The sequence below is a fragment of the Canis lupus genome, chromosome 5 (assembly GCF_011100685.1).
Source record: "Canis lupus familiaris isolate Mischka breed German Shepherd chromosome 5, alternate assembly UU_Cfam_GSD_1.0, whole genome shotgun sequence".
NCBI classification, from domain to species: Eukaryota; Metazoa; Chordata; class Mammalia; order Carnivora; family Canidae; genus Canis; species Canis lupus.
Genome location: NC_049226.1, coordinates 61929781 through 61956056, shown reverse-complemented (window position 1 = coordinate 61956056; position 26276 = coordinate 61929781). Strand labels below are relative to the sequence as shown.

Genomic DNA, 26276 nt, shown 5'->3' with positions numbered 1-26276 from the left:
TGACTTGACCTTGCACCTCTGTCAAAAGCTGACTATATTTGTGTGGGCCTGTTTTGGGACTCTCTAATCTGTCCATTGATCTATTTTTTCACAGATTATTTTTTCAAAATTGTTTTGGCTGTTTTCATTTTTTTTTTCCATTGAAGTTAGGGGATCTGCTTGATGATATCTATACAGAAAAACAATCCTGCTAAGAGTTTAATTGGAATGACACTGAATGTACAGATCAACCTGGGGAGAACTGACAACAATATTGAGTATTCTAGACCATGAACTTGATGTCTTTTCATTTACTTAGTATTTTTTATTTTACAGTTTTTCTTTGTTTTGAAGTTTTCTTAGTATCAATTATTTCACATATTGTTGGATTTTATATCTAAGTAGTTTGGTTTTGGGTTGTTTTAAAAATTTTTTCCAATTGTTCCTTGTTAGTACACAGAACTTTTAAGTGATCTTACACACTGGCCATGGATCTTCTAACCTTGCTAAAATCAGTAGGAGCTTTTTGGGGTAGATTCTTTAGAATTTTTCTATGTAGACAAACTCTATCATCTATGAATAGAAAGTTTTATTTCTTCCTTTTCAATCATTATGTCTTTTATTTCTCTTGCCTCCTGCATTGAACAGGACTTCCAGTCTGATGTTAGGACAAGGTATCTTTAACTTGTTCTCCAGGTTAGGGTAATAGCATTTTCTCACCATCAAGCACGTTAGCTATAGGTTTCTGTGCGTGCCTTTTTTGATAGATTAATGAAATCCCATTTCTACTGCTAATTTTTGAGCATTTATCATATGCTTTTTCTCTATTAAAATAACCTGCTGGGTTTTTAAAATTCTGTTAATATGGTAAATAAAAGTGGCTGACTTTCACATATTGAACCAGTTGTACATTCCTAGGATAAATCATACTTGGTTGTGATATATTTGTCCTTTTTGTACTTACTGGATTTAATGATTTGCAAATACACTGACAAGGGATCCCGGTCTGTAGTTTTCCTGAACTGTCTTTATCTTGTTTCAGTATTAGGGTATTAGGGTAATAATGAGGTCATAAAAGGAGCCTGGGAGTTTCCTTTCCAAACTTCCTCCTTCTATTTTCTCCTGTCCTCTATTTTCTGAAAAAGATTACATAGAAACTGGAATTATATCTTCCTTGAATGTTTCTCAGTGAAATCATCTGGGCCCAGACTTTTCTTTTTGGAAGATGTTAAACTTCAAATTCAGTATCTGTAATAATTATGTCTATTCTAGCTGTTTCTTTTTCATGGAGTTCCAATAGGTTCTTTCAAGTTATTAATAGACCAAAGTTTTGGGAGTAGAGTTGTTTGCAGTCCCTTTAACATCTGTGGGGTCTTTCATTTCCAACGGTGGGTATTTCTGTCTTCTTTTCCTGTTCAGTATGGCCAAAGGTTTGTTACTTTATTTTCATCAGCTTTTGAGTTCATTAATTTTCTCTTATTGACTTCTCAATTCCATTGACATATGGTTTTTACAATTTCTTTCCTTCTGCTTACCTTGGATTTAATTTGCTCTTCTTGCTTTTGTTTCTTAAGGAGGAAGCTTAGATTATTGATTTAAGAACTTTATTGTTCCCTTGTATCATTTAATGCTATAAATTTACCTTTAAGCACTACTTTACCTGTATTCCACAAATTTTTTGTTTTTCAATTCATTCAATTCAAAATGTTTTTAATTCCCTTAAGGTATGACCTATGGGTCATTCAGAGGTGTGTTCTTTAATTTCCAAACATTTGGGAATTCTCCAGATAAACCTATTAATAATTTCTAGTTTAATCCATTAGGTCAGAGAATATATTTGGTATGATTTATATTTTAAAAAAATTGTTAAAAGGCTTGTATTATGGCCCAGAATAAGGTCTATCTTGATGAATGGTCCATGTGCCATTGAGAAAATTAAGCATCATGTTGCTATTGCTTGGAGTGTTCCATAAATGTCCATTACGCCAATCTTGTTGACAGTGCTTTTTAAGTCTTCTACATCTTTAATGATTTTCTGTACACTTGTTTGATCAATTACAGAGAGAGGTGTGTTACAGTCTCTACCACTGCAGATTTATTTCTCAAAGTTTTTATCAGTGTTTAAAGTATTTTGAAGCTCTGATGTTAGGTGTATAACCTTTTAGGACATGCTCTCAGAGAATCAACCCCTCTGTTGTCATGCAGTATCCCTCTGAAACCCTGATAATGTTCCTCGTCCTAAAGTCTACACTACCTGGTATTAATACAGCTCTCCAGCCTTCTCTGGACTCCCGTTAGCATGTGTATCTTTTCTAATATTTTGCTCTTCACCTATGTTTTTATTTGCAAAATGGATTCTTGTAGATACTATATAGCTACCTCTTTTTTTCATTCAACTGATGATTTCAGTCTTCCAGCTAGTACACTAAGAACATTCACATTTAATATGATTATTGAAACAACTCGATTAAAGTATGCCACTTCGCTGTTTTCCATTTGTTCCATCTGGATTTTTGTTTCCTTTCTGCCTCATTTTGCATTAAATGTTTTAAATTCCACTTTATCTCCTCTACTGATATTATTTGTATTTTAGAAACTAGTTCTAATCATTGTTATAAAGTTCACAACATACACCTTTAAGGAATCAGTTTTTACCTCCAAATAACATATTGCTTCTGGTGTAGGACTCCACAGTATGTTCCCAGTGCCTCTCCTGATCCTTTGCAATTTTTTACATAGGCTACAAATGTAGAAGAATATTTCTGCTTTAATAAGCTACCTTCTAGGGCAATTTAAAATAAGCAAAATATAAAATTTCTTCATTCATTGTTTCTAGTGCTTTTCATTTCTTTGAGTAAATCCAAGTTTTACGTCTGGTACCATATTACTTCCACCTTTAGAAATTCCCTTAGTGTTTCTCATTCAACAGATCGCTGGCAATACATCCCCATTCCCAGTTTTTGTTTGAGAACTTTTTATATCTCCTTCATTTCTGAAAGATACTTTGGTAGAGAATTCTTCCTTAACAGTTTTTAGTCTTAACATTTAGTCTTCTACTGTACATGGTGTCTAAAGGAATGTCTACTGTAATTCTTTGTTCCTCTGTATGTAGTCTTTGTTGCTCTGGCTGCCTTCAAGATATCCTTTTGCTTTTGTTTTCAGCAGTTCGAATAGGATATTTCCAAGTACGTGGTGGATTCTTTTTTCACGTTTGTGGCGTTTTCATTTTGTGATTGGTTTGTTTGTTGTTTTGTATCCACACTAGTTGATGTTTCTCATATCTGTGGGAAATTCTTGATTATTTTTTCAATTATTTCTTTTTTTAAAAAAAGGATTTTACTTATTCATTCATGAGAGACACACAGAGAAAGGCAGAGACACAGGCAGAGGAAGAAGCAGGCTCCTCACAGGTAGCCTGATGCAGGACTCGATCCTAGGACCCTGAGATTACAACCTAAGCTAAAGGCAGATGCTCAACCCTTGAGCCACCCAGGCTCAGTCCCTTCTTCAACTATTTCTTCTGGGATTCCAATCACTCTTATGATAGATCATTTGACAGTGTCTCAACATTCTTAAAAGCTCTATTCTATATGTTTCTTTCTCTCTGTGTTTCAGTTTGTGTAATTTCTATGTATCTATATTCAAGTTTATGGATTCTTTTTCTTGGTTGTGTCAAGTGCCCATCAAAGGCATATGTGCACCTCTAACATCTCCATTTGATCCTTTTTTAAAAAATAAGTTCCATCTCTACATTGTGACTACTCATGTGGTTCTGGATATTGCTTACTGTCCATTAGAGCCTTTAACATGTTATATATAGATATTTTAAATTTTCTGCCAGGTAGTTCCAACATCTCTGTCGTATCTGACTCTTGTGTTTTTTTTTTTTTTCTTTTTTTTAATTCACAAGAGACACAGAGAGAGGCAGAGACATAGGTAGAGGGACAAGCAGGCTCCCCCCCCCCCCCCCCCCCCGGGATAACTAACGCCTTGAGCCATACGCAGATGCTCAACTGCGGAGCCACCAGGCGTCCCCTGACTCTTGTTCAGATGACTGCTTTGTCTTTTGGGAGGGTTTTTTCCCCCCCTTTTGTATGTTTCTTAATTTGTTGGAAACAGAACACCTTGTGTAAGACAGTGGAGACTGGGCATGTTTTTCCTTCTGCTGGGGCTGTGTTCGAGTTAACATAACTAATTTATTGGCCAGGTCTCAGGTTAGTTGTTGCTATGGTTTCATTCAATGTATCACAGCTTTCAAATTCCTCTAGTGACACTTTGTGCTTTCATGGTGGCTGGTGTGCTAGAGAGCTTTCCTTTTTTTTTTTCAATATTTGCTCCACTTGTAGCCTCTAGTCTTCCTTCTGCACTGTGCCTCAGAGGCCTGCCTCTTACAAGTACTGATTCCATCAGTCAGGCACCAGTATCCAGGGCTTGATCTCACCTCTCCCTGCAAGCATGTATCCCCCTTGTATTTTAAACCTGCTGGCTGCCCTATAACTGCAGTGCTCTGATAGGTCCAAGAAAGCTCATGAATTCACTGCCACGTGGCTTTCTTCCTTGTCAGTTTGGAATGATGCTCCTTCTACTTCTCCCTGAACACAAACCAAAGCACACTCACCCTAAATAAGTTCAGTTCATGGATCAATGTTTCTCCCTCAGGTGCTGCCACAGGAGTGGAACAGTCGATTTTCTCTAAGTTCCCAACTGCTTCTGGCAGCTGGCACCGGTATTTGTAGCTGATGAAGAGGCTTTGTATCTTTGTTACTCCTTGCCTTTCCATATTCATTTCTAAAATTTTCCTTCTTACTCTATTTCAAGGCCTAACCTGCCCTCGTAAGAAAGATAAAAATATAAACTTAAAACCTTATGCTCCTGTTGGCTCTGGTACCCTGTATATAAACCATGTATATAGTGATTTTTTAGTATTTTGCTTTTGATTGGTGCTATTTCTAGTATTTACACTATAACATTTCTATCTTTAAGTTGCATACTAGTTTCCTTTGATTAGAAAGTAATAAAGATTTTTTACTAGCTCTTTAAACTTGTAGGTCTTAAGATGTTAATAAAATCTGGATGCCCAAGTTACATTATGTCCCCGCAAGCAATATCAAAATGGCAGATTTTCCCTTTCCCAAAAGTCACATCCTATGTGTTTGAGAGTCAAATAGAGCACATATCTTAGTAGGATAATGTTAATTTCCAGACTACCATCATAAATACACAGAATTAGTTATAGGTTGAATTTTATAAAATGGTGAATGATAGAATATTGATGTCTGCTTTAAAATACAGCCTCTGAACCATGGTACTGATGGCAGTCCAGACCAATGGCAGATGATAAAAAATGGAACAAAGCAGAACGTGAGAAAGAATTTGTACTCTGGCAAGAAATACAGAGATCAGGATATAAAATCATGGCCCTAACATGAGGTCCTAGGCCCAAGCAGCAGTGAGCAGCACAAAGTGGACCAGACCATTAAAAAAAAATTAGAAATTTTATGCTTCATATCTTCCTAAAGAAGTTCCAATGCTAGGATACGGGATAACGATATACAACAAGGAAGATACTTAAATTATTTTGCAATGAAGGAATCTGATGGCTTCAAGGGACAAAAAAAGGTGTTGTTTCTATCTTGTGCCCTTCTACCACAAAAGAAACACATAGAATGTTAAATCTCCTACTAAGGAGACAAGAAAAACTCAAGGAAGGACAGGATGTGCTCTATCAGGAGGGGAGCCTAGCCTGTGATATCACCTGTAGGAGTAGTACGTAGATATTTTTGTTTTATAAATCACGGCAAGCCCTGAAAAGTGTAGCTATTTTTTTTTTTAATTTATTGACCTTAGAGAAGAAATTTCACCCCTACTGTGTAAAACACCCACATCTGACAATGACAGAAACCATTAATAACATCCAGGGTACCAAACCTGTAAAGACTTCCAAAGTCATATTAACATTCAGAAAAACAAACGAAGGAAAGGTAGCTAAACCAAAAAGTTAGTATAATTTCATCTCTACATTATAGACCTTTCCTCTGCTATTTAAGGCCAGTAGTAGATTGACTTTTCTAAATAATGTCAATTGTCCTAAGTGATCCAATTCCTATGGAATGCTCTCCCTTACCTCCTATTTGAGAAAAGTAAACACGTATCAAAAAGAAAGTCCCCAGTTTTTCATTCAATTTAGGATATACATATCTTTCATTTGTTTTAAGTGACAGGAAGGATTATGACATTCATTCTAAAAACAACTCTTTTGATTGACAAATGCCTCGTATGGGAGAATCTATACATCTGTTGGTATTCTCGAAAACATTAATTCCTCGACGGAAATGTACAGAAATTACACCCTAATAGCATTTGGCTTCCAGCGCAGTATTTGCTGCTACCATTAGCATTATTACTGTCATCCTCTGAGCTGGTAAATGTGAAAGGTGGCAGCAACGGGGAAGAGGCAGAACCAGGGGAGGAGGTTGGGGGCTGCCCTGCTGACTTACCACCAGGCCGCGCTGGGTGTGTCCCCATCGCGTGTTTATCTGGTGACCTGGCCGCTGCTGACTCGATGTGGAGCTGCCCACCCAGTTTCTTCATCTTGTTTACGCTGGCACAGACCCGCTGCAAGGCCGTCTTAGGGAAAAAAGCGATAGGATACGTTTCAAAACTGTAAGATTAATTAAAAGATAGGTAAACAATAGACGAAATCAACATATTGAAGATAAAACACATTTAACTTCCGGTTCTCTGAAGGCTGAAGGCGCTGCGACAGGGTTAAGCCCAAATGCTGCGTTAGTACAAGTGTTCGTTAGCCGCTAATTAGGAGAGCGCGCCACGAACCCAGACCTCGCCGTCCACAGGTCATGCTCTCACTTCCCAGGCACGGTTTCCAACCAAAATGCATGAGGTCGCCTGTCAGTCAATAAGGTCCCCGAACGCGCAAGAAGGCCCACGTGCCGAGGCGCAGCGGCGGCGCCCACGCGCTCTGCACCACGCGGCGGAGGGGGAAGGAGCCTGCACGCACGCGCACGCGCACGCCCCCACGCAAGCGCGCAGGCCCACGCACACGCACACGCCGTCGGCCACGTACCGGCGCCCTGCGTGCGGCCTCGCCGCGAGGCCCGCCGGACTCCCTGGACGACGCGAGGCTGGCGCGTGGCTCCTGCGAGTCGCCGCTGCCCAGGCTCCCGAAGCCGCTGGAGGCGCTGGCGGGAACGGGCTGAAGGAAGGAGGAGGCCCCGCTGTAGAGTCTGTGGACGCGGCCCAGAGGAGAGGCTCGGCGTCCACCTCAGGGCCCCCGCGCGGTCGCCCGGCGTGGGCGCGAACCTCCGTGAGATCCTGAGGCACACGCCTCGCCTCCGCTGGCCGCGGCGCCCGGCAGGGCCCTGCCCTCCCTTCTCAGTAACTCGGGCAGGGCTCGGTGCCTCGCCTGGGCGGGCGCTTCCAGAACAGCCGGCGCTGGGAGAGCCACACGGGGACTCCGGCGCTCCGTGAGGAGTTTAGGAGGGACGAGAAGTCAGATACACAGCCTGTGCGTCGGTGGCCGCCACCGTGGACCTGCAGAGGCTGCGGAGGGAGACGGGAGCCGCCGGGCTGTTCCCTGCGGGACCCTCCGCAAACGCTCTGGCCTGCACCCGCTCACCAGCGGGATCAAGGAATCGTTTCTGGCATTTGTTCCCACAGAGGGTTTCGGCCACGTTTGCCCGGTAATAACCGGACACCGAGAGCTGCCATCCCTCTGCCCCCACCTTTAAAATACTGGGCGCCTGGGCAGGGTCTGGAACACGAGGAGGATGCTCTCGCTGAGAACCAGCTCCCTGCCCGACCTGCTCACTGGGACCCGCTCTGCCCTCCTAGAGTGGGATCTCACAAGAATGTTCTGTGCATTCACTCAGGAAAAGGAAAGCAAGATGAGTAAAACTGAATTTAAAAACAAAAACAGGAAGACAGAACTCCCTGGAGCTCAGAGGATACAGATTTCTCTCTCCTCGCTTCGTATTTTTGGGAGGTGGCTTTATGAAGATCGAAAGTTAACATAAAACACAATTATGGATATTTTGTGTTTGCTTTTTAAAATCTCACTTTACCTGTAAGAGAAGTTTGTGAATTTGTTCTTGTAGTTCTGTTACGTCTTTGTCATTACTGTTCATCTTTTTTATTCTGGTAGCAAAAACATCCTCATTCAGTGGACTCCTACAAAGTGTCAAGTAAAAGATGGAGTCAAGCAATTCAAAATTAATTTACAATAAAGTCTAAAGAGATTTTTAAACAGAATGTTCAAACACTAAATCTGTATTTATACAAAGCAACTCTTGGGGCTCCAAGTAGAAAACATGAAGCTTAAGATCTCATCCGTGGAAGCAGGAAAAAAACTGAAAAACAAATGAGACGTTAAGAGCCTTCTTTGGATCATCTAAAGCTGTAATCTTTTAACATCTGTGTCAGCACTGTATTTGTAGAAATCTAAAATAAGTGACAAGTAACCGTAGCCACCAAGATACCTTCAACAACTACTGGTCTCAAAATTTAACATTAACTGAGCAACCTATCGTAGGAATTTTAAGACCCTAGATCCACCAAATATTAAATGTTTAATGTACCTAATCACTTCAGCAACCCAACTATTGGTGAAAATGTGGCTGTTACAACCTGCAGTCCTGTTAACACTAGAGCGTTCCAAAACTACTATCTGAACACAGAGGCAGATGTGCCAACAGAAAATATCACACAGGAAATGACGTTCATTTAGGATCCTCTATGTGACAGGAACCATAATGCTCTTATAACATATAGCAAGAATAACATTTCCTAAACCCATATGATGTGCCAGACACTGTTCCAAGAGCTCTAGCAAGTTTTATCTCCTTCACCGGAGTTGAAAACTTCTCAAGGTCACCTAGCTGGTAAAGTCTAAGTAGGTATTCATGAAGGGACCAGAGTCTAGGCTCTGACTTTATTTTCACTTCCCCACAGATTTCCCTACTGGAGGGAAAAGGTCCTTTCTGACCAATACGCATAACTTATATTTACTTGGCAGTCATATTTCTTGATTATTACATTAGTAATAATGTAATAATACATTATTATAGTATAGTTATAGTTACTATATTATTATAACTATAGTATAGTTACTATACTATAATATAGTATAGTAATAATATATTATTATAGTATAGTTCCAGACCTGTTCTTTTGAGAGGCCAAATCCCAGAACACAAAGACCTAGGAAGACCTTGGAAACATTTCTTACCATGGTTAGGTATCCTCTGTTATAGTATCAAGACATGACAAAAATAAGTCTTACCAGTGAGACCTACTGTTCTCCATTTTATGCTCATGTGCACAAAGCTTTACAATAAAACACAAAAGGTGTTATTTCTCAAACTCAGCATGATCCTAAAGAGTTAGGTGTAATTTCCATTATAAAAAAACAAAACAAAACAAAACAAAACAGACATCACCAGGTTCCCTCTGGCCCAGGTGAGAAACCTACAGGTCAATTTTAAATTTAACCCAAAAAGTCAAGAGACTGGGAGTATTTTAGGCTAGAAAGAGTGGCAGCATAAGTTGTTCTAGATCCATTTCACAAGGTTCTGTTACATGGATAGGTAGCAGTAATCAAACAGGCTTGAGTCGGTGTGTTGGCAGGAATATAAAAACCAAAGCATCTAATTTTTAAAAATAAAGATTTGATAGAATAGATGCAAATAAGTGGAATTTGACAGAAGAAGCTGATATAAAAAGATTTTTTTTGATATAAAAAGTTTTACGTGGTCGCTAAAGAGAACTTTAAAATTCAGAAAAGATAAAAAAAAAACCTTCATCCATTAACCATACCCATAGCCAGAATTTATATTTTATTTCGTTTCCTCTTCTTTTTCCTACTTCACAATGTTTGTGTGTCATTTGAACATATTTATATTCATACGGTATAAATAATTTTGTATGCTGCTTTTTTAATCTTTCCATTTTTCAGTAAATTTCAGAAATTTTCAAATTTCTTTTTGATCAGTAACATGTCAAATAGTCTAGAACTTACTTAACAACTGATATAAGCTAGCTACTCTAAGTCCACCGTTATGATTAAAAAATGGTACAAAATATATCTTTGCTTTCTAAAGCTCATTCTAAATAGGCCTGTATTTAGGCATATTTCCTTAGACTGTTTCTTTCTATAAGGAAATCATGGGGTCAGAGACAGAAATCTTCCAAGGTTCTTGACACATACTGCCAAACTGTCTTCAAAAAGCATTTAGAAAAAATTATCTGTGGTTAATTTGTGTGTCAAATGAATCAAAGGGAGTCAGTGGGTGGAAGAATACTATTTGGTAAAAATAGTCTTCAAAAACATGGACGTTGACTGACTTACATTCGAACTTTATGGCGACCAATGATGAAAGACACCTTTCGGCTCCATGGATTCACAAAACTGGACCAGCTGGAGTCCAAGATGATGTAATCTCCATTTTGAGTACAAAATCGAATGGGTGAGTGTTCAAAGGGAGGGTGGCCTGCATACTTCAAGACTATATAAGATAATACGAGATTAGAATTTATTTTATTTTATTTTATTTTTTTTAAGATTATTTATTTATTCATGATAGACATAGAGAGAGAGAGAGAGGGGCAGAGACACAGGAGGAGGGAGAAGCAGGCTCCATGCCAGGAGCCTGATGTGGGACTCGATCCCAGGACTCCAGGATCGTGCTCTGGGCCAAAGGCAGGCGCTAAACTGCTAAGCCACCCAGGGACCCCCGAGATTAGAATTTATTTAATGCAGCTATTTATTGCAGATGTCTTTTTCTAGGCATTTATAAGTTTTTCAGAATGCCAGAAGAGAAAAAAATTGTTTTTAGCACCTTCAACACAGGGCTCACCTGTTAAAGGTTGAGTGATTAGAACTTATGAAAAGGTCTAAAAAGAAATGAAAAAGAGCAGATGAGTGGCTACACAAAAACCTCTGACTATAAAGATGCAGATCCTTACCTTTTTGGTGTACAGTGAGCATGAGAGAACGATCTTCTGGATGCAGATATGTTAAGACAGACCTTCCCATCAGATCCTGAGGCAGGTAACCCAGCAGAGGCACTGCTCTGGGGTACAGACAGAGCACAGACAGCACATTACATGCAGCAAGTAATTTCTGTACTTGTACACTTTAGAAAATACTTTTAAACTTAATTCTAAATATAAAAATAGAAGGTATGCAAAAGATGTCATTCCAGCATTTTATACAAGGAGCAAACTACCTCAGAGCCCATGCCATGGGGAAATGGCTCCAGAATCTAAGAAATGCTGGGCATTAGACATAGTGCATCAAAGCTGCCTACGGAACTTGCTAGAAAATGATTCATTGGCTTACCACAGGCTAACTCAATCAGAGTTTCTAGGGTAAGACCAGGAATCTATATGTTTAGCAAGTTCCTTAGGGGTCTCTGATGTCCCCCTACATTTAAATAGTTTAAAAAGATCACATCATAATGTAGAAGAATGCTTATGGTGTTAAGTAAATAAAGCAGGCTACAAATTTATACAGCACCATTAAAACTGCCCAGAGACAGTGTCTCCCAGAAGGTAGTAACAAATAGACAAAAGGAACACAGAGACACATGCAGGGTGAAGCTTCATGGGAGAGCGGTGAATGCAGAGCTTTCAGAATGATTTAGAAAGAACGGACTCCATAAATGTTTTCTGTGTGCACAAATTCACATTTTCTAATGCAAGAAATTTAAGCCATTACCAGTAGGCTATTATCTGCTGCTAAATATTCTTACTTTATACAAACTACATGATACAAAGTATGTCACCAATTACTGTTTAGTTTGGAAGTATCTATTATTAAATAAATCTATTTTCAGATGTTAAGATTTTTTAAAAATCAAAATTAACAGCTATCATAACTGTGTCAGCTGTCTGGACTTTGTTGCCTTATATGTATATGTGCCATGGTGCACTGATTCCCCAGATTTTCAGATGTCACAAATAAGTAAAATGTAAAAATAAACGGGGGGCATGGGTAGCAGAGGGTACTCATCAGGGGATAACATTTATTTTTCCAAATAAAACTATTAAAAAACAACAATAAGCAACGACTACCATCTCCTATCCCAATTTTTTAAGGAAGACCACTTCAAGACCAACAAAAAAGTAGAAAAAACATATAAGTTCAAAATCACTGATAATGTTTTAAATTAAATAAACTTAGCTTTACCAAAAAAAAAAAAAAAAATCTGAAGCTGGAGGCCAAGGTTGGAGTTTTGGTCTCCTTCTGAGTACAATCACATACCATGTGGCCAGGTACATTGTCCTCTTGTGTAACACAGAACAGTAATTACTGACTTACTACTGTGAAATCATATATAACTTATAAATCATATAATATACAAGATACTTAAAACATAAACTTCAAGCTAACATCAAATGGGTAAATGCACAGATATCTACTTCATAATGTAGAAGTATGTAAACATGATGTAAATGTTCTCACATATCTACCTGTACTCAGAAACAAAATTTCTTTTAGGCTTAAGGAAGTGCTTACCTTTCATCTATTTCAAGAAAGACACACCCAGGGGTGTGTGTTGTGGTAAAAATTCTTTTATCCACCGGGATTCGAGGAGCTAGGAAAAACAGAAAGACTCACCTAAAGGCAAATATCTAATTACTCACCTACTTTACCGAACACTTACATTAAAAAGGGAACAATATCTCTATACAAAATGGTAGAGATCTCACTTAGGGGCCTGGCCTTCAAGAAGCCAAAACTGTGGTGAAATTATAATACCTGTCATTATTTACTACGTTCTGATTGGGTCAAAACGCAATGCCTATTAAAGTTAATTTTAAGTAGAGTTTGTATACACGGAAAGCTTACTCAACACAATGCAGCAGTCAAAGCTGGAGGAAATTAAAGGTCAGGACTAGCCCAAGTCTGGTCATATTTGGTGATTGTGTATAACTAAGTACATTTATTTGGTGTGTGATATGGATATTTTAAGTCTGTGTAAGAAAACCCGACATGGTCAGTTCTACTGTTGTTCACTTTGAAAATGTAGTGATTTGAAATCATGCACAATTTCATCTGCAAGAAACGAGAGGTGAATGGAGTCACCCAAGAATACACAAGCACATGCACACACCTCAAACATCTACACCTCTGTGCACCCCATGTTGCAAGACATATATTACAAGACATGCCCATCCACATTTGACTTCTGGCACCACAGTAGCTCAGGAGCTGTGACCCTGCCAACACCCAAGTCTACAAGCCACCATGGGCCTTTTCCAAGGCGAGGCACTGTGTTTATTGTGCCATTTGTGTCTTTCTTAACCATTTAACGTGTGTAAAGCTGTGTTACTATTTTTATTAGATCCCTGTATTATTTTCAATGTGTGGTTAAGTTTTTGAGTGTTGTGCCCCTAAACCCATTTTTTCCTTAAGCTCTGTGATTTTGTGTGTGTGTGTGTGTGTATGTATGTGTGTGTGTGTGTCTGTGTGTTTGCATAGGACAATAATTTTTAGGAAAGCATATGTCAGATTACAGCAGAACTGACTTTAATTTCAAATAATAAGTGGAGGGCAGCCCGGGTGGCTCAGTGGTTTAGCACCGCCTTCAGCCCAGGGCCTGATCCTGGAGACCCGGGATCAAGTCCCGCATTAGGCTCCCTGCATGGAGCCTGCTTCTCCCTCTGCCTGTGTCTCTGCCTCTCTGTGTGTGTGTGTCTCTCATGAATAAATAAATAAAATCTTTAAAACAAAACAAAACAAAAAAACAAATAATAAATGGAAGCTGCTCCTGTATTAACATATGAGTTTAGAAATGTAGCTCTGCCATCAGAGGACATAAACTACAGTTTTCATTCAAGGGCTTTTAGAACACCTAAAAAATATAAGCTTGTTCTTGTGAAATTACAATTTTCATGCTCTTTTTAAAAAAATATTTATTTATTTACTTGAGAGAGAGTATGTTGTGGGGGGAGGAAGAGAGGGGGTATCTTAAGCAGACTCTCCACTGGGCATGGAGCCCAACATGGGGTTCGATCCCACAAGTGGTGAGATCATGATCTGAGCTGAAACCAAGAGTCAGGTGCCTAACCAACTGAGCCCGCCCACAGTCGCCCCCAAGTTTCACACTCTTATTTCACACAGGGCAGAAGCAGAAAGCCCCGGGATAGTCACCAGTACAGAAAAGATTAGAGGACCATGTATCGGTGGCCAAGTCTATGCTTAGACCCTTAAGCTGTGCCAGCCTTGAGGGAGACAACCACTGAGAAGTTCAGGGTCAGTACACAGAGACTTTAGGGAAGATCAGCTCTCAAAGCCCAAGAGCTTAGGGCCAATGTGAAGCCCTGAGCATTCTTTCCTGGTTCTGTGGCTGCATTAAGCAGGCTTTCACATGTTTCTCCCTAAGGTACTGTCAGGTTACATGTGACCTAAAAGCAGACGCTCCTGAGTTACCTTCATAACCAGAATGAATCTTCTCCACCAGGGTGAGACAGCAGGGCTCAGGTTCTGGCTGGGCAGCTCTGTGTACGTGTATCAAATAGGGGATAATCCTGAATGGGTAGTAATGCTTCTCTTGCTCTGCATCTTTGCCTCCCCTGAAAAGCAGGGAAATGATGGGTCAGTGAGCCCACGTGAAACTAGGCCAGGAGAAATGCCTTCTTGGTGATTTCTGAGACAGATGTAGCCAAATTGAAAATGTTCAAATTTGTTTATATTAAAAAGAAATGTTAGTGTATATTTTCAATACCCAAGGGTAATTATACTCATTGATTATTCAATGGAAGAGAGGTTTTACAGAGAACCAGTTTACTGAGTTGAAGATAGAACCAGCTGTCCTACAACTTTTCTTTTGACTTCGAAACCATAACTTCCCAGTCTTACCTCCTGCGTCTAAATTAAGTACCCCGTGACAGAAATAGGGTTCCCTGTGATCATACTCCCCAAAGCCAGCTCTCCACCAGCCCTACCTACCCTCCCTCAAGGGACTGACTGCACCTCACAGCTTCAGACACAACCCGGATGGGCACAGGGCCCCAGGTGTGGTGAGGCTCTCCTTGCTTGCCTGCTGAGCAGAAAGGCAGAGCTGGAACCTGCTCGCCAAGCCCTAGCCCCAGCTGTGGGGCCTCTCCCAGGCTTCTACCCAGTTTAACAGCCCCAGCTGCCCACTTCTCCTTGGATACACCATGGTCCCCTTTGTGTCAGCATGCCCACAACTGAATTCATGCTCCCCCGTTTCTACCAGTCACATCTTGCCTCTCCCACCACTGCTTGAAGTGATGCCAGGTGGTCCTCAGCTGCCTGGAAGCTCCGCATTCATGTCCACATCTGCGTCCACATGCACTCGTGCTCCCACCCCCGCCTGGCTTCCTCGCCTCTCCACAGACTCTGGGGCCTCCACCTGCACCTCCACTCTCCACCACAACCCTGCTTCCACAGCTGAGGGCCTGAATCTGACCCCGACCCTGACCCTGACCCATCAGCTATACTGTCTCCCAGGCTCATCCTGTCCCGTATGTGCTGAAGACCCAGTACTTGCTGCTGCCCCGCCTTCTCCCTAAACTCCATACCTATGCACCACAAGTTCGATTTCCAACACCGTAAGGCAGTCCAACTGGTCTAAAACCAGGCACTGTGCTCTTTCCTCTGCACTCCAGGAAGCAGCTCTCTCAGTGTCCTCTGCTCCAGTAAAGGTCAACTGGAGCCAGAGACCCTCATGTCACCCCTGACCAATCCTGTTTCACACCTGAAACCAGTCCATTCATGAATCCCAATAGCTCTGCCATTTAGAAATATCCAGAATTCCCAAGATATTCTCACGTCCTCCTGCTACCACCTCCTGGTGTGACAGGTGTGACAGCCTCTCTCTTCCCAGACCTTCCCCGTCTTCTCGTCCCTGCACAGTGTCCAATGTGGTCCTTTTATGTCAAAATAAGGCTGCTCTGTTTCTGTCCACTGAGCAGTCCCAGAGGCCAGGATAAGCCCAGCAACACCTCCCCACTACCATCCAGAGCCAGTTACCATACGGTGAAGGCCGTGTTTCCCCACAAGGAATGGGGGATCCTCGGAGAAATGACTGGCTCATGTCTGGGGTAGGAAGTGTCCAGGTTGAGCCTGGGTTACTGTCTGAAGCAAAGGAAGCTGTCACCGACCACAGGAGTACCCTCTCATGGCACTGGAGCTGACCGAAGCGGCTCCGGCTGGTCACAGACAGGACAGTTTGAGCATCATGAAGATTAACAAGAACCTTCTCTTTTAGCTCACGTTCTGAAATGCTTATGGGGGAAATGCTCCACAGTCTGAGATCTGCTGCAGAATAACAGGCAGGGGCTGAGGAGCAGGCAGTGGCAGAGATGACACGAGACTGGTCACGGGCTAAAGTTATTGAAGCTGGATGGTAAGTACATACCAGGTCACTGTACCATCTCCTCTACTTCCACATTATTTTGCAAATTCCAAAAGTAAAGTTTTCAAATAAATGATTAACCTGAACAAAACATTTCCTTCAGATGTCAAAGCTCCCCATGTTCTGGTCCCTGTTTCTTCGTTTCCTTCCATCCTCTGCTCCAGCCACATTAGCTTCCTTGTTACTCCCCTACAGGCCAAGCATCCTCTCCCCCGGGGCCTTTGCATTTGCCTGGAACACTCTTCCTTTAGATAGAGGTATGGCTCGCTCCCTCACCTCCTTCAGGCTCAGGCTGCAATCAGGCTTCTTATCAGAGAACATTCCTTAACCACCCTGAATATACTAGTAATCTCTCCCTTGCCCAGAATTCCCTAACTCTCCTTCACTGTTCCACACAGAACTTTCTGTCAGCTGACATATACATAGGTACCTGTTTATTATCAGCAGTTTCCCCACACACACAGAATGTAAGGCCCATGAGGCAAGAACTTTACACCTGTAATCCTGCCTGGCTCAGAGAAGACACACAAATATATTTACTAGCAAAACAAACACAAACAGCGCTTAGTAGGTGGCAAGCACTGTTCTAAGATCTTTGTAACAATTCCTCTGTGAAGGACTGAATGAACACAAACACAGCCCTCCCTCCTGCCCTGGACCCCTCTCCCCAGAGTTCCCTCCCTGAGCACTGGAATGCTGTTAGCTCAAGAACCCCTAACCCCACGGAGTGCTGACTGATTCATTACAAGGAGTTTTGTCTTTAGTTTTCCTCATCTGGAGCAGTTAGTAACTTCAGTACTCATGCTGGCAATCGTGATGTCACTGAACCACATTTTCTTATTGCAAAAGTAACGTGAACGCATTACAATAAATTCAGGAGAGAAAAAAAATCACTAATAAATCCTACCAGAAATCAACTATTATTACAATTTTTGTCTGTTTTCTTCCAGTTCACTATATCTTGACCTTTTAAATCCTTCTCTGAAACACATCTATCTAAATTTCTTTACAGTTATTAAAATTTTTTTAAAGTTAGGGGCGCCTGGCTGGCTCAGTTGGAGCATGTGACTCTTGATCTCTGGGTCACCAGTTCACATTTGGCACAGAGCTTGCTTTAAAAAAAAAAGTAAAAAAATAAAGCAAAATTTCAAAAATTAAATGTGACCAAAGGGCAAAAAGCAAACAAAGCTTCCCTAAACAGTGGGCATTTGAAAGTGTACTTAACATCATCCAGAGGTGCTTTTAGAGAGAGAGAGAGAGAGAGAGAGAACACAAAAGACTGAGAGTGCGAGCGCTGCCAGGCTAAGAATGATCTTTCTCCTGACTGCATTATTATCTAGTCATTTTGTGAGTGAAATCTGCATTTCTTCCCCTCAATCCAAATACAAATTGCTTGTGGCAAGAACCCAGCACTAGATGGATACAAAAGAATCTATAAAGGGCCAAATAAAATCAGAGTATAGCCCACCCATTCCAGGTCCCCCATAAGCCCCCAAACTTACCGGATCCTGCAGAAAAAGGATTTCACCGGAGCGAATTCATACTGAGATGCTGTGGGAAACAGAGACAAGTGTTAATCACCCACTCCCAGAGCCACAGGGCAGAGCGGCCCCTCCTCAGCAAGACAAACTCCAACTCTCCCCATGGAAGCAAGAAATGAAATTACTCTTTCAAAGAAGGAGATACTTTTGATCTCCAAACAGGGCTCCTGCTCTCACTTTGAGATCTAGTCACAACCAGTGCTTTCCAGGGGGCTTTCGTACTGTAGCAGTGACCCTCAGGGAGATAATGTGGATGTGTGGGAACAGGACCTCATCCTCCTGTTCAGACTGCCCATGTTCCTCCTTCCAATGTCAAGGCAATAATCTGGGGACACATTTACTTCGGTCGTAATATGCTATTTCACCATGATGGTCTGGATGGGCCTCAAAAACTGCTGATTTGGACAAGTTACAGCATTTAGGTATATGATACATATATGTCTTTCACTTTTTTCTTTCCTTGGACAAAGTCCCCAAAGTTGGGGTCCAGGGTTAAACAATACGATCTTAGAGGATTCTCCCCATATAGCACCACACTGATCTACAGAAGATCATACCATTTGCACAGGGTCTCTAAGGACATTTTCTCACAACCCTCAGGCTAATAGTTCCATCAGTTTTAATGATTTCTGCATTAATTTTATGAATTTGTGAGGTGGTAATTCAGAACTCTTTCAATTTGCCTTGATCAAGGGGCTGAACCTTCTCCCAAGTGTTTGTTGACTACCTCTCCTCTGCTAGAGCTCCTTGAATTGATATTTTGGGCATTTGCTCACTGGGGTGAAAAATCCCCAGTTACAGGAACCAAGGAAATGCTTAAAAACAAGGAGATGTTTTTAAAACATGCACCGATGGAGCATAAACAATGAGAGCTCTGAAGAATCAAGATGCTGCATGTGATCCTGCTCTTTGCACTTCTGAGGAGAGGATCACAGGAGGGGTCAGAGAATGGGCTTTTGAATGATCAGGGAAACTGTACGTGATTAAAAAAGAAAAGAAGTCAAACCACAAAATACTCCAGTTTCAAAGACAACGACCTCACTATCAGAATTCAGAAAACTAGGAAAGTCACAGGAGGTCCTGAAATTCTGAACCTGGAAGACCATTCATAGAGCTTGTGTGTGAGAAAGCAGGGAGGGCGCTGCTGACAAAGGAGACTCTCCAAACTCCCTGCACTGCTCAGCAGCCCTCACAGGGACGCCACCTCAGGAGAGGCTCAGGTGAGTTTGCAGAGAAGTTATGGCAAGACAAGGACATTTCGAAAATATTCATTTTTTGAGATGGTTTGTAGGAACAGGAACCAGTCTGTGGTGTGGCTTTCAAAAGCCTGCCTTAAGAGTGCCTGGGTGGCTCAGTGGTTGAGTGTCTGCCTTTAGGTCAGGCTGTGATCCCGGGGTCCTGGGATCGAGTCCTGCATTGGGCTTCCTACAGGGACCCTCTTCTCCCTCTGCCTGTGTCTCTGCCTCTCTCTCTGTGTGTCTCTCATGAATAAGTAAAATCTCCCAAAATAAAATAAAATAAAATAAAATAAAATAAAATAAAATAAAAGCCTGCCTTAGTTTGACCACACGTCTCCCATCTGAAGGCAAAAATCTCCCAGGGATAGCTGTGTTCACCAGGGGCCATGGCTTGGGGTGAGGGTCCTGGACTCTGCCCACCAGGGTGAAACCTGCCATCACCTCATGACTGGCAGTGTGACCTGGGGTGAGTTCCCTTAGCCCTGGGCCTCTGTGATGGCAGGGCCCGAGCCTGGAGGGCCATACCTGACCATAGGCTCCAGCCACTGCCCTGTGCCTATGCGTGAGCAGTCCTGAGGTGGGATGCAGGGCTGTTCTGGGGCCTGACCATGACTTGGATTTCCCTTTGACTGGCCGGCCAAGACTCCTCCTCCTGCCCCATCCCCCTTGTTCCCGCTCCTTCCACAGGTGTCAGACATGCCTAGTGGGCCGAGGGCACCGCTCCCCTCCTCCCCCCAGCCAGTCTCTCAAATGGCTAACCCTATCTTGGCATTGGCTATGCAACAGACCTACTGACGCAGTCACCTCATCTGTCAACAGGGATGACGACAGTATCCATGCCTCATAAAGGTTTTTGTGAAGATTAGTCAACCCACTGAAACCTGGAAAAAAGTCCCTGCCACATGGTAACCATTCAATAGATGGGAGCAATGAAGATGACCCCTAATGTTGCATAATGTGCCAAATACCTCAAGTGCTTTCCCCGCCATCAGCCTGCTTGCTTCACACAGCAGCCCTGTGTTAGCAGGCTGGAAGGAGAACTATCACTATTTCATGACGAGAAGCTAAGTGGCCTCAATCATTCATGAAGGGACAAAGATCAATTTAAAACTCGGATCTTCGTTATACAATTTCATTCATATGGTGAACATAAAAAACAGTGATAGGGATTATAGAGGAAGGAGAAAAAATGAGTGGGAAATATCAGAGAGGGTAATAGAACATCAGAGACTCCTAACTGGGAAACGAACAAGGGGTAGTGGAAGGGGAGGTGGGCGGGGGGATGGGGTGACTGGGTGACGGGCACTGAAGGGAGCACTTGACAGGATGAGCACTGGCTATTACACGAGATGTTGGCAAATTGAACTCCAATAAAAATATATACATCAATCAATCAATCAATCAATCAATCTTGGATCTTCAGATTCCTTGCTTAAAATTCTTCACACAGGAAATACTGCAACCCTACCGGAAGATAGACTTGGGAAAACTATGTGTAGAGTACACCAGGCACCTGAATTCAACTGCATTCTCCGGGGGTCGTGTAGGATGCAGTACCAGATTGTGGGATCTCAAACAGTAAATTCTAGCCCTTATCATTTCCACACCTCAGCTGTAGCAGGTGAATCCTTGTTTTCGGAAGTGCATTATAAAGAAACAGCAGTCAGATCTTTCTGTGAGGTCGGTACAACAAAGTTGAAACGTGCTCTGAATGCCAGGCCAAAGTCTGACACCCTGCTGAGCTTATAGCTTCCTATGTTCCCCTAATGTTCTATGAGCTCAAAGGAAGGGGCAGGAGGAAACATGGGCCCAGCCCAGAAATGGCGCAAGAAAGAGCTGGAATTGCTGAGATGTGCGAGGTGAAGCCCAGGGTGAGCAGTCACAAGAGGCACCTCCTCTTTAAGGAAGATGTCAATATTGAGGTCCAAAAGACAGCAATTTCAGGGTATATTATATGTTTACATGGAGAGGAAACAGCATGGTAATAACTAATTTGCAAAGATAACACAGCTAAAAAGAGCAGAGACCATAGAGGCATCGCTGGAGGGATGGTGGCTGGAAGGGCAAGAGAGTAGGCAGACAACCTTGTGGTGTGTCTGCCCCGCTCACAGCTCTATCTCAGCACCAGGAACAGCTCCGGGCCCACAGTGCTTGCTGAATAAACATTTATGGAGTGGATGAACGATCGATCGATAAAAGGAGAGAAACAAAGATGGACACTTAAAGGCTGAAAATATGTGTTAAAGAAAGAGGAAGCGAAATAAAATCAATGTTTTTGAGTGAGGGGAACAGGAAAGAGCTAGAAGCAAGCAAGGAAAACAGGTGTGTGTTCTGAAGTGTACACAACCTGTGCATAAGAGATGGGGCAAAGGTCTGCCACTGAAAAAAGCTGCATCTGAGACTGTGCCCACTGGACCACGTCCTGCCTTAGAAAGTCAGAATGGGCAGAGGGCCCTAGACTTGCAAGATGAGAAGGTTCTGGAGGTGTGTTTCACATCCATGCCAATGTACCTACCACTATTGAACTGTACACTTAAAAATGGTTAGGATGGTACATTTTGCTAATGGGATTTTTTTACCATAATAAATCAAATTTAAATTTTAAAAAAATTAGAAAAAAAGGGCTTGGAATTAGAAGAAAAAGGTTCATCTACACTCAATTCTTTAAGATACACTTCACAAAGAATATGAAATAAGAAATATAGAGTGACTTTAAAAGAAATAATGAATAATTTTTAAAAATTATACAGGACTGAATGTCACAAAGGAAACTAGGACTAGGCATTCCTCAGTTCAGGAAATTAAGCATTTCAGAAAAAAACAAAGTAACAAGATTCATGAACTTTTAGGGAGAAGAGAAACTAGAAGGGGAAATAACCATGAGAAGTTTATCTCCAAATAAAAGCAAAGAAATAATGAAGTCAATGTAAGAGAGAAAACATTTAATTTTATTAACTTAGAGAAAACAGAGTCTTTATAACAACTAACTTGCTATATGGTGTGCAGCTTGCCAAATCATATTTTTAAAAAAACCATATTTATGATAACAGAACTTCTAAAATTAACTTGACTACATGAAAGCATATTAACTGGAACTTTGTTATTAGAAGCACTTAAAATGCTATTTCTATCACAATCTTTTTATTTATTTACTTATCTTTATTTTTTTAAGCTTTATTTATTTTTAGCAATCTCTATACTCAACGTGGGTCTCAAACTCAGGACCCCAAGGTCGAGAGTTGCATGTTCCACCGACTGAGCCAGCCAGGTACCCCACATTCTGACTTTGAAATAAGGAAATAAGAAAAACCATATAGCTTACAGGTTCAAAATTATGTGTTAATTCTGGTACTATTTCTGAAATAATGAAGCTGATCTTTAAGAAGCAAGGTAAACATCTGAGCCTCGGTCCCATTACCTCTTTGGGTCCAATTGTTCCAGAGGGGAAGCTGAGTGTGGGCAGTGTGTGCACAGAACACTCTCACATCTTGAGGAGCAAGCAGTTCCATAAAGTGAGAGGACTCCAAGAAATCTTTCTTACAATTCAGGATCAAAGTAGCCTGTTCAGAAACGTGCACTAACCTTCCAGACAGAAATGAAAAAACTGCCACAAAGGTATCCTATGAAAAACATTTAAAATAATGAAAAGATTGAGATACTTACAAACAATATTCCCTGAAACAGAATTTCTTCGAGACTCCTAATGTGATCAACACACACAAACACATATCCTGCAAAGGCAGCATAATTCTCCAACATATCCCTTAATAATCATCATAAAACCTGTGTTTTATCTTCTGAAGGACTGATTTCTATACCAAACAATATACCAGCTCTTCCTGCATCGACTAAATGTGCGTATGACGTACCCACTTTTGATTCCTTCTCTTTTGCAAACTGAGGGGAATGTCTTGTCTTCACCAATGCCTGATTCTAAGCTTCAAGACCACACTCAAAATTCTCTTCCTTCATGACACTGTCTTTGACCAACCTCACTATGTAAGAATCATTTCTCATGTCTGTCCCATCAGACATCAATAACATTTACAGTTGGCCACGGCTTGTGGCTGCTAGCATTGGCATGTCTTCCTCTCTAGCTTTATTCTGAAGATCTTAAAAAGGGAAAATATCTTCTTAAACTTTTCCTTCTTATATTCCGCCATATTCAGTAGTGTCCCATAAACACACAAGTCAGTAAAACAAGTATCTATTGTGATACCAGGGACAGCTCCTGTTCCACTATTACAAGATCTTGAAGTTACAATCTTGTTGAGGTCTAAACATAAAACTAAGGGATATCCATCACATCAGTAAGGCATGAGGCTGAATTATTTTGTCCACATGAAGAGATTAAAAAAATGATACGCTAAATGTCTCTTCCAAAATTTTACAGAAAAATGACAGCATCTCAACTCACCTGTTCTATAAAATCCAGTTGTTACAACTTGAAGTAGTAGGTATTGGAACTAAGAATGATATAAATACAAATTAACAATTCGGAGATTAGAATAAAAATGGGGGCAATTACTCTGCATTTTATGTTTTCCTCTTAATTCAAGAGAACTCAAGGATGCTCAGAAGGCAGGGGCGGCACGGAAGGGAAGCCCAGTAGACCACCCCTCACGTGCTGCCTCTTGGGTTGAGATCTGTGCTCTGGCAAGGGCAGGAGAAACTATCTATACAATGCCTCTTGGGCAGTGTGCTTCTATTCTTTGCCTCGCACTGTGGTTACTAAAACTCTGAGGTTATTAGGCTTAAAAATCTACGTCTTGATAAGGTTGTCAAGAAATATCACCCAGGTTGAGACTGCAAAATTTGTGAATTCTTACTGTGTTTTTGGAAGTATACCCTGAAGCAAGAGTGGCCAGCTCCTCAAGACTGTACACGGTCGCATCTGTTTGAAGTGTTCCACTCTGACTGAGAATCTGGAAAAACTCACTGCTTGCTAAGAAACACAGGAAAATAAACAGACAGTCCAGTGACAGCAATATCTTTAGGAAATAATTTTTACCATAATCAAAGTTGGCTTATTTTTTAGATGAGGACACCTTGGCGTGTATGCCTCAAAACCAGATCATCTTCTTTCACCTATAACACGAATAGCTGTACAAATGTAAGCTTTTGAATTTTAGCATTTCCTGATGTTCTGCATTGCCAGGAGCAAGATCCACATAAGGTACTGAAACCCAAAATTCCAAACACACACAGGTGATGTGTTTATGGCAGAAACATTACTTTCGTATCCAAGAACTGTGTGTCATACATGAAGTTAGAGAGATTTGTTTTAAAGAAAATGTATACTTTATTAAATCCCTGGAAAAGAAAACTCAGAGATAAAAAGGAAAAAAGTTTGCAACTGTTCATTTTTAATTTGGCAAATTCCTGATATATCATGAATGCACTCTAATTGTATGTGGATAACGGCAAGGTGAGCTGTATTTAATCAAATGTATTTTTTCCCCAATATCCTTAGAAGATAACGATTGTGAAAAAGTGACTCTTTAAAATGTGCTAAACCCTACTCTCCTGCAACAAATCATCAAAATCTGGCACAGTCACTAAGCAGCAGTTCCTAAACTATTATACAAATAAGATCCTCCTGATGTTCCTAATTTGCAAAACTAAGACATAGTTTCTGTGTAGATTTGCTCATCTCACATCAAGCACCATAAAAAGCTCAAAACATTTCAGGGACTAGAAGCACACTGACAACTCTTCCAGCTTGGCCAATGTTTATGAGCAAATTGATGCACTTGCATGACTGCAATTCCTCCCCAGCTCATTTACCTTGTACACTGTGTACACAGCGAAGGGCATAGTTGAGAGCATCTAGGGTACTTGGCTTACTGTGTCTGCCTGATGGAAAGTATTTTTTCATTTCTTGCACAACCATTACAAGTTCTTCAGAAACTCTGTTTCGATCTTGCTGTTCACTGTAAGATAAAAAGAAAAAAAAAAGCTTGTCAATTCACACTTTCAATTTTAGGAGCAATCAACATCTACTGTATGAACAGCATATGATGTGCCAAGCAACTTTCTAGATGCTTCCCATGGATCAACTCATTTAGTTCACAGGTTTATTTTCCCCTTTGGACAGGTGGTGGGATCTCAGCCAAAGAAACTGGTCAACATCAAATATTTTCCATCCATTCTCATTCCCACTTCAGCCCCCCGCTCAGCTAAATCCTTCACCACTCTTTCTGTGCTTCTGGTATTCTTTTTTGATAATCCTTCAGTTTCCCAGAGCGTTACGTCCCAAGTTGTCTGAGCATCCCCCCTGAACTTTCTCCTAGGCTTATCAACGAAGGAATAAAACGATTTAAGCTCTCCTTTCCCTGTACTGATCATCCAAGAACAAACAGATCAGGGGGGTCACCTGTTGGTGCTCTCCACCTGTGGGCTCTGCAGTTGGGATTTCTCGCTCCACACCTCCTCCTGTCCTTTCCCCAGGGCCTCAGAGCAACAGGCCTGTGGTTCCCGAGGCTCGGACCCCCTGGAGTCCAGAGATTTGGACACTCCCAGGTCTTCGCGGGGGTCCATCTTTTTTGCACGGCTGCTCTGGGTCTGTTGCCCGCTTCTTTTTCACTTTGCAATCAGCGACAGAAATGTCTCATTTTGGTCCATGCCATTGCCTTAGGGAAGGTGATCTGTCATCAGGAGCCAGCAGACACTGATCCCTGTCACCTGGAGGAAGCGTCCTCTGCAGGATCTGCATGCAGTCTTGGGTGGCTCCGCTCGCAGGGGCAGCCCGGGGCGGGGCAGGAGGCCGAGGGACAGATGCCCAGTCACACGGCTCCTGTGGGCTGCAGCCGGGCTGTGACAGCGCCCCCGCCCCGACCCCGCCGGCCGCGCGGCCAGACCCTCCCATTCAGCAGCCTGCCCCCCGGGGCTCCGCAGGGGTGGCCGCGCCCGAACACTGGACCCGGGCACGGGGAACTTCCAGCGCCAAGTTCCGGGGCCCCGGGTTCCCGCCCGGCGCCACCCGGCCGCCGGCCCCAGTACGGAGGGCGGGCTCGGGGAGACCGCTCCCGGCCCCGGGAGAGCACTCACCCGCCACGGCCACCGAGCCACCGCCGCCGCGCGCCCCGCCCCGCCCGCCGGGAGCAGTCCCGAGG

The 26276-nt window shown here is 42.0% G+C and overlaps 1 protein-coding gene across 12 annotated transcripts in view; it reads right to left on the bottom strand.

The window, feature by feature from the left end:
* Positions 1-26276, bottom strand: part of PER3 (period circadian regulator 3) — a 53747-nt gene extending 27471 nt beyond the window's left edge. The window contains exons 1-13 of one of the 12 annotated variants that reach the window (XM_038537839.1): positions 26212-26272; positions 25538-25845; positions 24949-25094; positions 23991-24106; positions 22580-22781; positions 17885-17933; positions 14432-14574; positions 12515-12593; positions 10960-11066; positions 10343-10499; positions 8061-8166; positions 7064-7192; positions 6477-6606 (exon numbers count right to left, since the gene is read on the bottom strand). In XM_038537839.1, coding sequence (XP_038393767.1) covers positions 6477-6606; positions 7064-7192; positions 8061-8166; positions 10343-10499; positions 10960-11066; positions 12515-12593; positions 14432-14574; positions 17885-17933; positions 22580-22781; positions 23991-24106; positions 24949-25094; positions 25538-25701 — 1528 coding nt within the window. In that variant the 5' untranslated portion in view covers positions 25702-25845; positions 26212-26272. Of the gene's footprint in view, positions 1-6476; positions 6607-7063; positions 7193-8060; positions 8167-10342; positions 10500-10959; positions 11067-12514; positions 12594-14431; positions 14575-17884; positions 17934-22579; positions 22782-23578; positions 23628-23990; positions 24107-24948; positions 25095-25537; positions 26182-26211 lie in introns of those variants that run through there. The other 11 variants (XM_038537840.1, XM_038537844.1, XM_038537847.1 and 8 more) reach the window with 11 other exon arrangements.